Source organism: Anastrepha obliqua, chromosome 3 (genome assembly GCF_027943255.1).
Source record: "Anastrepha obliqua isolate idAnaObli1 chromosome 3, idAnaObli1_1.0, whole genome shotgun sequence".
Lineage (NCBI taxonomy): Eukaryota > Metazoa > Arthropoda > Insecta > Diptera > Tephritidae > Anastrepha > Anastrepha obliqua.
In genome coordinates, this window is record NC_072894.1 from 24,797,445 (window position 1) to 24,815,866 (window position 18,422).

At 34.4% G+C, this 18,422-nt stretch overlaps 1 protein-coding gene across 1 annotated transcript in view; it reads left to right on the top strand.

Annotated features, from left to right (window-relative positions):
• The first annotated feature begins 214 nt into the window (after positions 1 to 214).
• LOC129241506 (uncharacterized) overlaps positions 215 to 18,422 on the top strand; it is an 87,227-nt gene continuing 69,019 nt past the window's right edge. Inside the window, exons 1-2 of the mRNA XM_054877870.1 lie at positions 215 to 581; positions 16,399 to 16,852. Coding sequence (XP_054733845.1) covers positions 16,793 to 16,852 — 60 coding nt within the window. The 5' untranslated portion in view covers positions 215 to 581; positions 16,399 to 16,792. The remainder of the gene's footprint in view (positions 582 to 16,398; positions 16,853 to 18,422) is intronic.

Sequence of the window (18,422 nt, forward strand, 5' to 3'; positions counted from 1 at the left end):
ATTTCGCTTTGCTGCTGCCGCCACCGCCGCTGCTGCTGCTCACTAGCCTGTTGATTTGCTGGATTGTTGGGGCATCTTCTTCTTCAACTATTCACCCAGCTAACAATCTGGCACACACAAACTCCAGAGCTTCACACAAAGCCGTTCTTAAATCCGTTGATGGTCGGCTACTCTTCAGTTTGTTGCTGACCATCATATCGATCGGACGTGTTTTACGCATAGGCTAAAATTCACATGCCTACTTAGGTATGTTGCAACGTGCACGCACATCTTATTAAATCACAAAAATATATCAATCGAAATTTCGCAACAATTTCGATCGTAAAAGTAAGCGTATTGGAAAAATTTGACTGACGTGATATACTTATATATGTACGCGTATATAACAGCAAATGTATAAGAGAATTGTGTTTGCAAAAAAACTCATTGGAACAAGTGAATTGTGTGCGAGTAATTTTGGTGCTTCTTCTGTCTGCATTTCGCGGTTTTTATAAAAAACTGAAAGGTGATATTTTAAAACGATTTTTAAAAACGCTAAAGGGGTTTCGTCCGTTGATCAAACGAAAGCTGATTTGCGTGCCGTAAGTTTCAAGCCATTTTGTGCACAAAGGTGTAAAGAATATTTATAAAAAAAAAATTTAATTAACATTTTTTGGAATAATGTAAATAATATTACATACAAATTCAATAGCAAAATAAGAAAATTGGGAGATCAAGCGGAAAGTAATGTTATGCAAAATTTGTATACTTGAAACGAACTTTCAGCATCTCAAAAATATTTAACCCGGTGATTATGATTCAATAAATCAAATTAGCAGGGTGTAAAAACTGAATAAAATTTGAAATTGCAAGCGATATTGCTTTGCAATGATTGGTCTGAGCGAAATTTAAATTACGAATTTGGTTCATAAAAGGTTTTAATTATTGATTTTTGTTAATAAAATATGTATTTAGTAAAATCTAACTGGTTGGTGATGTCAAAAGGAACAAAAAAAGAAACAATAGCAGATTGAAAAAAAAGTACAAAAGAACATTGCATATTTTATTTTTTAAAAAATAATCTATTTGGAATTTTTACACTTTAAACTTCTCTTATTGATTACCTACAAAGTTTGTAGAAAAGTAAAAATTGAACATCTACGAAAAAAAATGTTTAAGGAATTTAATATTATAGTTTTAATGTTTTCCGCTTAAACTTTAAACGCTTTAAATGACTACCATTTTTGTATGAAAGAAAATGAAGTGAAATAAAAAAAAAACCAAATATCTAAATTCAAATTCTATAAATTAAACATAAGCTAAATAATAATACAATATATAAATTATAAATTATAAATAATATTACTAATTAAATTAATTTGAGTTTTTTCTGCAAAACTTGGCATTTATTTATTCAAATTTTTTAATAAAGGAAAAGAAAGGCAAATTTCCTGCTTCAATTTCTACCTGGATAATTGAATCAAATGCTAAACTTTCATAAAAAATATTCTTTTCTACATAAAAAATGTTAACAGTTTAATTCATTCCCTTTCGAAAGATTAAACATAAACGAAGTAAATTTTTTTTCTACTTTAAAAGTGAAATTATTTAAAAAATTGAATTGAATTGAATTAAATTGAAATTAAATGCATATAAACTTATTACCCTAATTTCTTATAACTAAAAACTGCAAAAATAAAATTTTTAGCTTTCAAGAATTATTTACATTATCAAAAAAACAATATTTTATTTCATAAAAAATATTATTATTTACATAAAAAATGTTATCAATTAAATTCATTCTCTTTTGAAGGATTAAACATAAACGAAATACCTTTTTTTCTATTTTATAATTGAAATATTTTAAAAAACTTACATATAACAATAAACTTACATATGATATGAATTGAATATAAACTTATTACTTGAATTTCTTATAACTACTCCGATAAATGATTGAATTGCAAAAATAAAAATTTAAGCATTGACTATTTACAAAAAACAAAAGCTATAAATTTAAAAAAGAAAATATATTCTTATCTATTCAGGGGGCATTAGCAATATATTTTATTGATAAGTCAAGTAAAATTATTTCAATTTCTTATTAATACTTACCCTTTTTCTTATAAACACTTGAACAAATGAATGAAGAGCAAATTTAAAAATCTAAAAATAAATAGAAATAAAAAAAATTTGCGCTTTTGAATATTTTTACTAAATAAATTCAATCTAAATATAATTTAAGTCGACGGTGGCTGTTAGTGCGAAGGCATTGTAAGCCCTACCTCACCGTCACAAAAAAAAAATACATATCATTTTACCAAAATAGTTGTTTGTTGTACAAAGTGCAAACAAGGCGTTGTAGTGAATCAAAAAACTTATAAAGTTAAAAAGTAAAAGATGGTTTTTAATAAAAAATTTTTTTTTCATATGTCTGACATTTATTATCTGATATGATTTCTTGATAAATTCTACGCTAACAAATCTTTCCCAAATATCCCAATACAACAAAAAACAAGGCGAAGAAAAGTTTCGAAATTTTATTTTGTACTGTAATTTAATTTATGGTAAAGACTTGTTCACGTGGAATTCACGATAAAGGTGGATAATAAATGAACGCAAATAAAGTAATTAAAATAATGATTTATTTTGTCAAAAAAACTAAAAAAAAATTTCAAAATCTAAATGAATTTAATTTATTTTGAAATTACTGCTATAGTACTAAGAGATGTTTGCAATTAATTCTAAATAAATAAATTTTGTGAAAAATTCGTCCAGCATTGGCTGATCAATAATGCATTAATTTTAAAAAGATTTTTAATAGTTTTTTTTAGAAATGCTTGTCATGTGCAATATTAGCACTTTTGCAAATATTCGTACAGTGAAAAGTAGAAAAATTAGATTTAAACAATTGCCATTGCCGATATATGCAATATCATCAAATATAAAAGTCCTAAAATGTTTGGTATTTCTAAGCTCGTACTCCCTTCTATAAACATTTAAATACTCATGCGCTCTTTCAAGAAAAACTTGAAAAACGTTTACACTCGCAATTCCACCTTATTGGCCCGTAACTGCACTGTGCTGATTTTAGTTTTATACCAACTAAGCATCTCTAGAATGGTATGCGCATAAAGAGGAGGTGGATGAGGTGACAAAATACTCCTGGCTGTTGCGGTGCCAGCACAGCCATGCAGAAAATGTATTTGGTAAAAACGTATACGCTGCAACTGTATGTGCGAGTATGTATGAGTAGCTGCGAAATTCATATCTACCTTTGGAAAGTGGTTAGACCAGCTAGCTGTCTGACTGCACGGCTACCACTACATTTGTTTGGAATATTGCGGTTCTTTGTCACAGGTCAGATGTCACCGCAGCCAAAAAATCATTGTAAAAAAGCGGCAATACGCGTACATACGTACACACACAAATGCAATACGTGTGTCGCTGCATGCTTGCCACGAATGTGCAGTGCTTTATAATTTTTCCAAATATTATACATAAAATAATTAACATACTTGCTTAGAATCCTTAAAAAAACTAAAGTGTATGTGTATATGGCGCATGTTCTGAATCGTTTTGGATATTTACTCGAAATTCTCAAATTCATACAAACATATATAAGTACTATCTGCATATTCTCAAGAAAATCACTATTGGTTTGCAGAGTTTGTCACAATAAAACCACTCGTATGCTACTTACATACATTGCCACCAACATCGAGCAAATAGCCATGGCCACTGCCAAGGTAGCAACTTGTGATGCTCAGCTTAACCACGGACATAGCCATATTGGCTGTCTAACGGTCACATATACCACTATAACAATACTAACTGGTTATAAAGAAGTAAGAAAAATAAGCTATGCTTGATGTTGTGGCTTTTATTTACTCAGGAGAAAAGTCGGGTCAGTCAGTTAGTCATATATTCGTGGTGTGTAGACAGTTAGCTGGTGAGGTTGCTGGCAATTCATTAAATTCAGCAGATAGTGAGCTAACTATTAAATCGACCGACCAACCGACCAGCCGACCAACCGACTAACCGATCGCTTATTCTTCCAACTAAGTACTTGCTTCCCGTCTACTCATGGCCAGATCCACCATATCCATCAGCTTATTTGTGGAACATACCTTTTGCACTCGACGACGATTTGTTCGACTCCTTACCTTTCTGCCTGGTTAACTTATTGCCCACATATACATTACATGTATATGTACATACATACATATATGTACAAGTGCTCAATGAGCATACTCGTATATGCACATTTTTGTCAGTTCACCTTTGTCTTCGTCTGCAAGTACCTTACATACAACTTGGTTTAAGAGCTAGAGCTAAACTGCGAGCATATCCCCTTTACTCGCTCGACCGCCTGCCAATCCGGCAGCACACTACCATCGGATCTGTCCGCCTACCAGTATGCGTGTTCATTTGTTTAGCTGTTTTACTATTTCCAGCTTAATCACTCTTTCTTGCGTGCGCCTCGCACTTAGCCGAACTTTCGAACTGCTGCAACTGCATTACTGCATTCATTTCAGCTCGTTTCTGTGTGGCTGCATTGCAATTCATCGAACTGTCAGGCCGTCTGGCCATTACTTTGGCCATAAGACATTCCTCCCATTCTGCTCCGATGATTTGCATTTGTACTATTTACTAGAAGTGACACTTTTTGACAGCTTCCATTAACAATATTTTCTGCAGAGATGAGGCACTACAATAAGAAAATGAGCAATTAAGGCTTCGCGTTTAGCGTTTTTGCCATTCACAAAATACCTTTCATGAAATCGAAAATGAAAAATTCTTAGGAGTGAAACTATTAGTATTTTCGAAGAGAAAGCATCATTTTCTTGAAGATAAAGCATCAGGTTTTTTTATTGTAACTAAAATGTTCCCTTTATCAGCATAATTTGTACCCCTCAAGAGAACTTTAAAAGAGTAGCTTTAATTATTTCATTTATGATTTTTTAACTTAAAAGTCTGAAACCCGAAAATACAATACCTTTTATCAGATAAATTTTTGATGTATATGTATGTGTGAGAAGATTTTTAGGTGTTAAATTTTGATTATAAGCTGGGTATTTGATTCATAGCTTCCCTATGAGTAAAAAGTTTGGTTAGCTTCGAGAGGTCTGAGACCAATTCGTTGAGTTCGGCTGTTAGGTACCATAAAACAACTATCAGGTATTTTTTTTGCACGGCAGCAAGAGTAGGTTGATACCAAGCGAAGGTACGCACTTCGACTGGAATATAGTATGACCTGCAAGAGTGGGCATTACGTTCACCGATTGATGTGATTGCAGGCCCATTATAGTTATCGTGAGTTCATTTGCAGCTATTTCAGCTAAAGATTGCCCATTGTGCTCCAACTACAGTTACGAAGATTTTTGGCTTTCTAGCTCTGGGTAAGAAATGACTGGAGGGCTTTATTAAACTCGGTAACTCGCCTAAGCGGTTATCGCGCCAATCAAGAAGAAGAAGAAGCTCTAGGTAAGCTTGAAGTTTATAGATCACAGAGTCTGGAATTTAGTTTCGAGGCTATTGTACTGGTGTTGTGCCGGCGTAGCGCTTCAAGCGTCTACTATTTCTTTCAAAGTATCGCTGCCTAGAGTGGAGAGGGTAATATAATGTTTTTTATTTAATAAAGGGTGTGAATTAACCCGATTGACAAGTGGTCGATGTTAGCAATACAGCATAGTCTTGTTACTTTTTCATATAAATACAATGAAAAAGGTGCAACTGCTAAGCTGGTCATTGAAGAAAAACAGGAGAAAAGTTGATTGGCGAAAAAATTCTATTTGCACGTGTAAAACGTAATGCGGACGTAATTTTAATATTTTAATACGTCGGCGATCATTTTGCAATATAGGGACTTTATATATAAACACAGTGTTTCTTACAAACTAATAAGCAATATTAGCTCAGTTCAAAGCTACGAAAAATTAAAATTGCTTCATTAAAATTTCTGTCGTTCGAAGGTGGTATAAATCTGAAGATTCTCCATTTGTAGGACAACATCACATACATCACAAAATGGAGAGGTGGAATTCGTAAGTTATATATATATATATATATTTCTTAATAGTTTATATATAAATAAATATATATATAAATATATATATGCATTTATATGTTACATACATATATGTATATGTACATACCTATACATATGCAAAACATGTTAGGCTCATGCACTTACCACATATTTATTGAATGGTACTTTTTCGCATCAAGAAGCAGTGTAAAATTAAAACACAAAATTCTTTTTGATCCATTTTTTTGAAAATAACAAAAGTGGCGTCACTCTTAGCACAATAACTCACGAACTAATGAATATCATGAAATTTCAACGGCTATTTGCTTAAGGTTAGTGCTAACTGAAAAAGAGGTGATTGCAATAAAACTAGTGCCTTCTATGTGTTAGGCCCGAGACTTTTCAGCCCATGTGTTATATGTCGTATGCGTGTTACATTTTGACTTCGAGAATGAAATACGAACATTTTAGAAACAATTTTACTTGGCAATCGCCTGCAGTATCGAGTATTCAGAGCCTTTACCTGTCTTCATGAAAAGGAGGGAGTATAAAATAAAAGTGCAATGCATTTAAATTACGTATGATGATTATACATAAAAACTCGTATTAGTTTGACGAGAAAGGAATCCATTATTCTCTCGGTAGATCGCTGTAGTGATCGATATCTCGTAAAATATCGATAAAACAATTTAAAATGTATGCTCGTTCTCAAAAAATTTTTGTTAACTATTTTTCGTTTGTTCCAAGCAGTTGTGAAAAACAGGGTGTTAACAATGGAAGTCAACAAAGAGAAAATTAGCGCTTACCCCCTTTTTGGGTGTTTATCGGAGCTCCTTCTCTTATTTGTGGCGTGCGTCTTGAGGTTGTTCCACGAATGGAGGGACCTATAGTTTCAAGCCGTTTCCGAACAGAAGGCAGCTCTTCCTTGGTCGAAATACACTCAAAGGCTTGCCATTGCCTACCGAGGGGTGACTGCTGCTAGAAAATACTTTGAGAAACCGGGCACTTCCGAATGGTAGTCACGCTCCAAGTCACTAGGCTACGGCGGCCGATGATGATTAAACAATAAATCAACTGCGTCGTTTAGAAGTTGGGCCTAAGAAGTTGATAATATTTCTTATTTAAAAATTCATGATTTAAAGTTGTTGAATATATTTTCAAATTTGGGTTTTAAATTTTTTTCTTTCATTTCAATCTTCAATCTGCAAGCCACTCACATACATTTACATTTGAAAGTTATTGATGATAATATTTTTTTGTATAAAATATCGCTTAAAAATATAAACCTATAACCGCATTACAAAACATTTTTCTCTCGGCGGTCAATGGGAACCATACGTGTGAATATTTTACAATTTCTTAAAAGTTTATTTTTGGGGCAGCATTTGGTGAAGAGAAACCTGCACTTAGCATTTCAAGGTTGTCGCATCACACTACCATTCCCCACTACCACATACGGCGACGCATTTTAATATCACGTTTTAGGTGAATATTTGTTTTATAATATTTATTTAAAACTCTTTACATTGGTAAGATAGAAAACATGTTATTTACAGAAATGTTTTTTTTATAATACTAGCAATAAAAGCGAAAAGAGCAGACGCCACAAATCGTATACGTGTTTCCAATAAATTATGAATTTTATTTGGTTTTTAAAAATTAGTTACATACGAATATTTTAATGAAAGTATTCTCCAATACTTTCCAACTTTCTCACCGTATTGATGGTAGCTAGTCACTGTTACTAATGCCACTGAGAAAATACCATCTCTTGCTTTCTTTTCCCTCAAATGCGTGCAGATAAGAAACAAATTATTTAGTGAGAGGCTTCCAATATTGTAACAACTTTTTGTGTAATCAATGAAAAAGCGCAATGAACGTTTTTGGGATGTTGTTCACTTTATTGTACTTTTTTCCGTTAGCTAATTTTGTTTTTGAGATTAAATTAGTCGAACCACTGATATAAATAGAACAATGGGTGAAAAGAAAAATGTTGGTTAAACTTTCAAACGCATAAATAATTCTTTTTTTTTAATATTCGGAGGTATCATGAAAAATTTATTTAATTATGTTTTTAAATTTCTTTATTTATTACCAATTCATACAACAGACACTTGACACTTTAGTACTACATATAGACAAAATTTTTAGAAATATTTTTTTTTTTAATTTAGTTCTTGTAGAGATTTAGTGTAGTTAAAATACGGATGCGTGGAGGAGTAAAGTTATGATTTTGCCGTTTCAGACAAACTTGACGCCAGTGATATGTGGTTACAATAAGGAAGTTTGGTAGCCATGCAGATCTGGATGGGGGTTTCGTTAAGTCAATCGTATATGTCAATAGGGAGGTAGTTTACAACGAGGGAGACAGCTTAAGAATAATATCGAACGTGGAAATATTAACATTCCCTTTTGTTATGTGTAGAAGAGTGGTGAGAAATTGGCTACATGGAAGCGATTACAGCGAACTGAATCGTGGTTGTCATATGAGCTTCTGTTAGGTGTTTGGCCGAGCTCCTCTTCCTATTTGTGGCGTGCCGAGGGGCGACAGCTATTAGAAAAATGTTTTTTCTTTCGAACCTATGCACTCCTGAATGGTAGTCACGCACCAAGCCATTCAGTTACGGCGGCCGCTTTATATCACTGAAATTCGTCACATAGCGAATTTACTCACAGAGTGTCTAGTGTGGATATATTTTTTGATAAGAGTAGGTTGCAAGTGCATTATCTGAGATACCTACCTATGCCTATGTGCTTCGCCAACAGAAAGCGGCCCATCATCAGTCCAACCAGCTGCCTACAGTCCCAAGAAAGTTGGCCTCAGAGCCCATTCTAGCTAAAGAGTCAGAGATTTCGTTGCCCACGATACCCATATGTCTACCGACATAGTTCAACCTGGATTTACAGGACTCGGCTACCCTTGAAGTGGTTGGGAGGCTGTCTAAGACCATGTGCACAGCTTGACCTGTCGCGCTGCAGACACATGTAGATCTGCCTCTGCATCTGTTTTCCACAACAAAGTTCATCGCTTCTTGAACAGCATACACCTCCACGTGAAACACAGTTGCATGCATTCCAAGAGCATTCCGGCGCCGTGCTCGGTCTTGGAGTCATCCGTGAAAATGCAAAAACAGTGTTTGTCGGGCTCATTTTCTGAGTTTGACCATAGTTGAGCCTCTGGCAGCACCACACTGTATCTCTTGACAAGGACCGTTGGATAGAAGTCCATGCCTATTTTGTTGTCCAATGCCGGACAGAGGCCGTAGCAATTCTCATTGTGTTTCAGCCTGCCAAACTTAGTACATATATTGCTCTCCTCTTCGCTTAGAGCCGATGTAAATATTATTGAGATGGTATAAAAACCATGCCCACTTTTTATGTTAAGTCTAAATTTCCGTCTGTCTGTCTGATATGGGGTAATATAAAGTTCGAAACAACATCAGGACGCGTGCTACAAATAGGAGGTGTACGAGTACGCACCAATTAATATTATTTTTATTATAGGGTCGGTTGGGAACGAATTTAGCCCTCCTTACTTGTTTTAATTTATTTTAGGATAATTTCAGATGAATAAATAAGCTACATTTGCATTGATAGGGAAAGTTTTTCCCGCAAAATATCAAACTTTAAAAAATTCATACAGATATTTTTACAAGCATATAATATTTGTTCTCTATGCATACCTACTTACATAAATGTTAATGACGGAGAATATTTGTTTGAATTATTCGAATAGTTTGCTTTTTTAATTTATTACAATTTTAATATATGAATTTTAAAGTTAAAGTGCATAACCCATAGTAGTAAGTACCGTATATAAGATATTGTGTGCTAAAACATTTATACCTCGTAGTAAGTGCGGCTTTGTTTAACGAGCACATTAAGCAGCACAGACAGCATTTATTCTCCAATGAACATGAAGAAAAGTAATAAGGCAGTCAACAACAAAGAAAAAAGAAATTAAAGCAATTGGTTTTTTTGTTGTTGTGATTTTCACTTCACAAACAAATTAAATTCAAACGGCTTGTAACCATAAAATAGTATTTAGTGGCTTCAGCGAACAAGTAGATATATATATGTTGGAATACACGGAATACATGCTGAAAAAAATGTATTTATGAAAAGCCATAAAGAAATATTTTCACAAAGTTCATTGAAGATGGTAGTGCAAATAACAGTGCAAAGAAGAAAGACTCGATGGAAAAGTATGAAGGGAGTTGAATATGTAAGCTTCGAGAAGCAACATTTCACTATACTAAAATACGGTGCGCACCTTTCACTTGAAAGTGGAAATTTTTTCCATGAACACTATCAATATGCCATATAACTAGCCGCAGTCACAGGTTGTCTAACGGATTAACTGCCTAATTGACTAACTGGCTAGCTGGCTATAGAACTGACTGATTGGTTTATGCACTGGCTGACCGGCTGAAAATATTTTGGGATAATGCCGCCACCTGCAAGGGAAATTGGAAAAAGTCTTGTGATGGTGCTGACCCGACTTTGGTTAAGCTTATCGAGTGAAATGTGCCAACTATTCGTAGTATGAGTAGTGGGTAATGGTCTGAGAATAAAGAAGTGAAAATTAATCATGTATGCAAAATAAATCTCTACTTCCAGTACACAAACTACAACTTAATTAAGCTATAAAGATGTTGTCTTTCGCATTTTAGTTGATACTCTGCACACCGGCAGCTCCTTAATATTTATGCACATACATAGATTTATATTTATAAATATGTAACTATATACATATGCACAAATGTTTTTATATATCCTCCTGTCCACACCTTTGAGCGGCAATAAAAGTCGTTGTTTCAGTGTTTATTGTCATGACCGAAACTAGTGTGCTCCAAATACCATACCGGCTATTAAAAGTTATGGTTACAAGACACCACCAAACCATGGTCGAAGTCACAACGTCAAAGTTGTTCGAAATAATAAACAATAAGATACAAAATGACAAAGAGAGAAAAAAGTAAAATGATTTCAAATAGAAAACAAAACCGTAATTCATAAAAGGTGAAAAAATGGGAAAGGAGTTAAGAAAGTCAGCCAACAGCCACAAGTGGTCAAGTGAGGTGAAGTTTAAACACATACATACCCACATACATATAAGCATATTTGCGCCACGGTACATGCCACACGCTAGCATCAGAATAGAGTGAAAATGTTAATAGGCATGTGGAGCAACGTGTTACTGTAACCCTTTGGCGGGGAAATTGCAAAACCAACCGATCACTAGCCGCACAAATCTGCACACATAGGTATCCATGCAAGCATGTGGTATGCAAGTGTGCGGCTGTATTGGGAAATTGCAGAACTGAATGCATTGAAATCGCAATGAAGTTTTACAAACCAAACTCGATGCCTGGATTTATGTGCAGGAAATAAAATATTATTTAAATAATTGAAAGTAATAAAAAGGGCGGGGCTAATGAGAAGATGTTTATAAAAGATATCAAAAATATTTATGTCAAGCACCTATGGTGTAGCGTGGAGAAGGTTGAGACATCTCGGCAAACTGCGGTCAGAAGTATAGGGCACATACACTCAATCCTATTAAGCTCTATCCTGAGTTTAATAAGAGATCTGGGTCTGAATGAGGCACTGTGATGAGCAGATGGCACAAAAGATTAAACATCGAAGACAATCTGTCTGTTGTGTATTTAGCGCTCTGGAAGGCAAGAAAGCATATCCACAACCTGGTCTGGTACGCGTATAGACTAAAACTTAAAAACGAAAAGGTCTCAATGAGAAAAGCTTCCACACTTCCCGAGTACTGCAACGTTTCTTAAGCAATTGATACGGATACAAAGCTTTCAATTATGGCGAAAATCGCACCTTTTTTTATATACGTAGTTAAGCTGCGATCAAAACGCATGTGTCAGCAACGACTAACCCCAAATGTTGAAACTCCAATAAATTAGCGTTTCGAATGTAATTTCAAAGCTAGAAAATGATGTCCACATCTTAGTCGGATACCGTCGGGAGAAGGGCTAAATTCAGCGCCATCATTAGGTTTCATGAATAGAGGGCATAAAAGGCCTTAAGCTCGAAGTGTAAACCTCCCGCATCTTCATATACATAACTACAAATGTGTTTAAGAACATCGAAGATCCCTATAATCTCTTCAAAAGCACAAGTTAGTCTATATTGGGGAAGCGTATGAGTGGGCGAATATACGGTCTGAGGCAGGACTGCAAGCAAAACCATTGAAGCCTGAAGGGCTCACTTCTCATAGGTGTTTGACCGAGCTCCTCTTTCTATTTGTGGCGTGCATCTTGATTTTCTTCCACAAATGGAGGGACCTACAGTTTTAAGCCAACTTCGAACAGCAAATGGTGTTTTATGAGTAGCTTTTTCATGGCAGAAATACAATCGTAGACTTACCGTTGTTTGCCGAAGGGCGATCGCTATTAGAACCATTTTTTTATCATTTTGCTGTTTTATGCATGGAGACTCGAACCTACGCACTCACGAATGGTATTCATGCACCAATCCATTCGGCTACGACGTTCTAATAACAGTAGGTGGACTATTTTATATATTTTCCTAAGTTTGTATCCCCTTTGGACAATACCCGAAGAGAGAGGAGTACACAATTTACTGCTTTGCGCAATTTAAAGCCCTTGTCATGGCTGCCGTGCCGGTTTACTTAAGAGATTCGGTTCTCGTATGATTTTTCAAAAATTCTCAATGAATCCACCTTTTCTATTAATATGCCGAATACACATTTTACATATTACTAGAAATACCCAAATTGGTGCTTCTTGTAGATGTATGTTCCATTGCACCAACGAAATAAAAAGATGCCCCGTTTGCCCAAACAACTTGACAAGAGAAGCTCTAGTAACGACGATAGAGAGATATAAGGTCGCATTTTGTAGTACAAATGAAAAAGGTGTTGCATACTTAATGACGCCTACACTCACTTTACTTTATTACGTCTAGTTTTAAGACAACAGCGTTAATATGCATAGAGTTTCCAAAGCCTGCCATCAGGTTCGCTACTTAAGTCTTTTATTTAGTACGAACAATTTAATTCTCAATGAAAAACGTAGCAGATGTACTATAGCTGTTATTTTCAGATTGATTATGCAAACTGAATTCGAATATGATTTTACATTATCATCAGATATATATTTAAGGTGAAGAAGTGAAAAATATGCGACACCTGATTCGCATCACCATCTTTTTTGACCGTTATAGCGTTTGAATGCGAATAAAAAATTTGGGCATTGGGACATGTGGCCTTGTTGTATGGTTCTCGATTGCTCCACTAAAGAAATTGTGTTTCAGCAATTAATTTTTTCATTAAGATCAGAGTTGATCTGAAGATGGTTTTTGAAAAAAAATTTTCTATTTAAAAAATTTTCCATTTAATATTTGTGTATTGACGCAAATTTTGCCACGCACGCGTGCTTGCCGACGCTCACTTTGATTGTGCTTAGGAGCTTAGGAAAAGTCAGCACCTTTCTTTGTCTAGTTAATTAACCTTTGGTATATAATCTTATGCTTGATCTACGTTAAAAACAATAAAAAGATCAAACAATATCGTCCATTGATGGTGGTGTAAGCCGCATACGTATATTTCGGTATAACGGTTGATTTAGAATGGCAGAAGAGTCAAAAATCGCAAATTGCACAGCTGGAATAAAATTGAATTATGTTAAGTGGGTCAGCCTGATGTCAATTGATAATTAACCATTTGATCCACGAGGTTTTAGTTTACTCTAAAGAGGAAGCAAATAATTGGATTCACGAAAGCTAAACTTATACATTGAATATATTTATTCATAATTACTTATTATTAGATGTAGAGCCACAGCGCAGCGGGTTACCTCGAGTTGATTATAAATAATTAGTATGCGAATAGAGTTTGTACGAAGTTTTCGTGCAAATTTATTTGGCTCTTGCGTTTGTTGATGAAGCATTAAACTATTTATATATATGTGAGTGAGAGCTGTGTCACATTTAAAAGGGAGGTGGCCTTTTTGGTAACCATTTGTAATTACTTGCGATACTACTTTTGTTTTAAGTTTATAATGGAGGTGCCACAGCCCTTACTCAATATCTAGAACTTGTTTATATTAATATGGCATTTGGGTAATAAATACACATATGAAGGCCTAATAAAATTTCAGTAAATTAGTATAAGCCATTTCAGAGATGAACGATATGAATTAATCAAATGCAAATTGTTGTTTGTATGCGAGATACTATGCCCCTTTTTTAATACTTACCACTTTTTGCTTTTATAATACTCTACCTTAGCAAATCTGTATAGAAGAGAAAATTAGCGCTGAATCGATATATACAAATTTCCATTGAAGTTGAGTACATCGAAATCACTCAAATGGCGGGATTTAATTTTTGAGGTGGCATATTTATATGCGCAGGTACCGCTTAGGGGTCGAAATCGACAATTCGGTGATTAATTATTAATTACCTCAATGCATATATGCAGGAGCCTCCCTTTTTGTAATAAAAGAATTAAGATTTTAAACGAATTGTAAGGCGATTTACAAATAGGTATTTCCGCCCATCTCTTCTAACTGCTATCATTAAAGAATGGACAAAAAAAACTAGCCGATTGTGTTTTCTCATCCCTTGTGTAAAACTAACTGTAAATAAAAAATAGTGAACATATTCATAGTGTTTGTTGCCCTTATTAATTTGGCGTATTCTTTTTCTGTAACTTCTACGGATTCAGTCAAACGTATTCGATTAAGTGTGCTATAGCAAAAACTTTAAATTGTCCGAAAAGTAAAAGTGTGTTAAAAAATTTTAATGAAAACTTGTTGGTGGAACGAAGACCTGGCAGAGAAAGAAGAAAGGATTTACGTCAGAAATAAAAACCAAAAAATGGTGTCATTATTTCGAAAAAAGCTGATCTTTCACTTCGAGGTGCTGCAAAACAGGTCCATATGTCGAAAGTTGACTTCCAAAACGTGCGCAAAAGTAAAGGCTTACGATCACGTAAAAGGATTGTAGCACCCAATCGAAATGATAAACCAAATAAGAGTACTAAAACGCGTGCGTGAAATTTATACAATCAAGATATTCATAGATATGGCTGAACGCTGAATTTTATACCGCAATGAAGAAAGAAGGAGTTCCAAGTGCCTTTAAGCTAAAAATATTGGGCAATTACTCTAAAAAATATTTGCTTTGGCAATCATCTGCCAGTGCGGTGTGAAAAGCAAAATGTTCATTACTACGAACATTATAAGTCAAGAATTATTTGAGGGAGTGTTTACAAAAACGGTTGCTGCCACTCATAGAACAACGTAAAGGATCAGTTTTGTTCTGGTCCGAACTAGCGTCATATTATTATAACCCTCTTGCTATGAACTGGTATGAAAATCACTGAAAATCACGGGGCAAATGTTGTTCAAAAGGACCAAAACCCATATAACAGCCCACTACGCCGACCGATTGAAAAATATTGAGCGACTGTTAGAAACAAATTGCTAAAATTAAAAAAAAAAATTAGCAGTAGTTTAAAATGAATTAGTAGAGAGCGGCAGATACAAACAGATAACAAAGATTGATGTCTATTGCCTAATGAAAGGAGTCAAATCTAAATTGCGTCATTTTATTCACAACAAAGAAAATATATAGGAGTATTTTGTTTAAAATATTACGCATAATAAAGAAGAAAATAAAATAAATATTGTTTTGATATCTTGTATAAATTTGATGTTATGATAATTTTCGTCCAACCAATGTGTTTCGTGCTCATTCTTTATACAGATGGGAGGACATATTAGGTGGTTGATGAGATATAGGTGTTCAAAACTTCGGTTTTTTTGGGAAAGAGTTTTTTTTCAACAGTAAGTCAAATACATAATTGTCGGTTGCCCATAAAAAGAACGTAAGGCCATAGTTCTACAATGCATTTTATTGCAATTTTTAATTATAACCTTAGTTTAAAAAAAAAAAAAAATTTGTTGGTTGAAAAATATAAAATAAATGTTTTCTACAGAATTTTGTCTCTACAATCTGATAAAAAAATTTCAAATTTCAACATTTTATATTTTCACTCAACATTTTGGATGCATTTATAATTACTTTTCTTTTGAAATGTTTTTCTTCATGCTAAAATATGTGGCACGAAAGACATGCTACTTTTCATTTTACCGCTACGGTTCAGACGAGTTCAGTTCAGGTGAAGTTCATGTGAAAGCACTCAAATGCATAAATGTATGAACGCACAGTTTACCATATGTATATGTAAATCGTATATGCACACACACATACACACCGCAGTACATCATTCATACTCTAAAGTGTGCAAACATTAAAAAAAAAAACAACTAAATACCTCATATTTATTCACACTATAACTTTTAACTTCTTTCATTCTTTTCACGCTCCCACAGATACTGCCATACACACACAACGACGCGTCCCTATGTTTGCCGCAATCGAAATTCTTATGGATCGCAGCTTATTGTACTAAACTAAAATCTACGTGCACGCATAAACACCGCTACGCCCTTCCGCTTTATTCTCATTCCTTTCTTTTTGAGTGAGTGTGAGAAGTGATAGTAACCACATACATACGTAAATTTTCCTAAGCAAACTTACTTACATGCTCATAAATATAAATTCCTAAAAGAAAACGCCGAAATAGTCACTAAAATACCAAAAAAAAAAAAAGAGCATAAAGACAACTTAGCAAACACACAAAAAACACCAAAGAGGAGACACAGTTTTGGTGCAATAGAATAGAAGCAGCAGCCGTGGCCGTAGAGGCAGTTTGCACATCTCGACATGGCCTACACACGACGACAACCTGCTCGAAACGCTTTTACGGTTAAGCGAGGCTTAGTGGTAAGTGAATTCTGGCTTTGATGTTTGTTAGCAACCCTGTTTTCTTCTTTTTTTCACACATTTATTTATTTATATAAAATTAGCTTACAACATAAATCTTATAAGCTATTTTAAGTTAGGAGCTATAGCAGCGAGGCCTTAAGCTCGATAATTTTATATACATATGCATACTTCCATTCTTAAACTTAGTAGATACAATTTTATTTTAAATCTTATGGTAAAGATTGGTTCTTTTGAGGAATTTTGTTATTAGGGATATTGACTCAGGAGAAGGGACTGAGAGGTGTGAAATTGGGTTTGTGTTAGTGAATATTTGTTCTCTACAGGTAGCATACAGGGGGCAACTCAGTAGAAGATGAGTTACTGTGACTAAGATATCTGTGTTGCAAGTACAATATAATGGGTTTGTGTTATTCATAAGATGGCCATGTGTTATTTTCGTGTGTCCTAACCTAAGGCGTTCGAATTTTATAATGTCTAGTCGTGAAGGTTTTTTATTAGTTTTTTGTAGAAAATCTGTTATATTGGTCTTTGTGTAGTTAACGTTTTTATACCAGTCATTGGTTAGATTCCATTCAAGGAGTTGTTCACACATATTTGCATGCATTTATTACGTATGCGCATTAGGGGGCACTTAGTTGTATGGAGAAAAACAAAAGTATTGAGATTCTCGGTTTAATCCCTTGGAAGTATGTGAATAGCATAAACCTGGAATATTAAAAAAAAAAAACAAAATAGAAAGTGAAAAAATTAGAAATCGTGAAAAATTATGATGTTTTAGCTTTTTCTATTAATTTTAACCTTTCGTATTTATTATTGATAACATTGCTTTATTGCTATCATTTATAAGTTTCTTCCTTTAATTACGCTCCCCTAATGGGGGGTGTAGTCACAATCTGTTATCTTCCAAATTCCATTCAAGTAGAAGTTCATGCAATACTTCAACGATTTTTGAACCAGTTGAGAACCAACGATCATGGAAATTTAATTAATTGTCACCATTTGTATGAGAGGCAATAACCAGAAGTCCTTCTACTTTTTCAACGAGAATGCGAACTTTTTTCAAAATAAGTGTCACCCTAGTGTACATAGAAAAATGTTATACGCACATATATACATACATACAAGACATGTTATTTTCAATTTATTTTTGAAAGTTTCTTTATGGAAAGTCATTAAACACACAGTTGGATATTTTGACTAATTGAAAATGTTTTTATCTTTATCGTGGTATCTTCTGGATGCTAACTTATTTCAGGGCAGAAAGTGTACTTAATCAATTAGAGATTCTAAATGAGCTCATGAGAATATTTATGTGTCTTAAAGGGATAGGCTAGGATAAATGGCTACTCTTGCGAGGGCCCCATTGGAACAAATAATCAAATTTCGTCAGTTATGATACCATAGTCACAACACATGGACACCTAACGGACAATGCACGATTGCTGCGGCTTTGTTAGCCTTAGGTGTTCTTTCGAGCGCTTTCAATCCATCCGTGGTCATAAGGATCTCGTGACTTTGCACGTTTGCGCACTAGGCCAGCGCCCACTGAATTAACGCGAGGCCCATC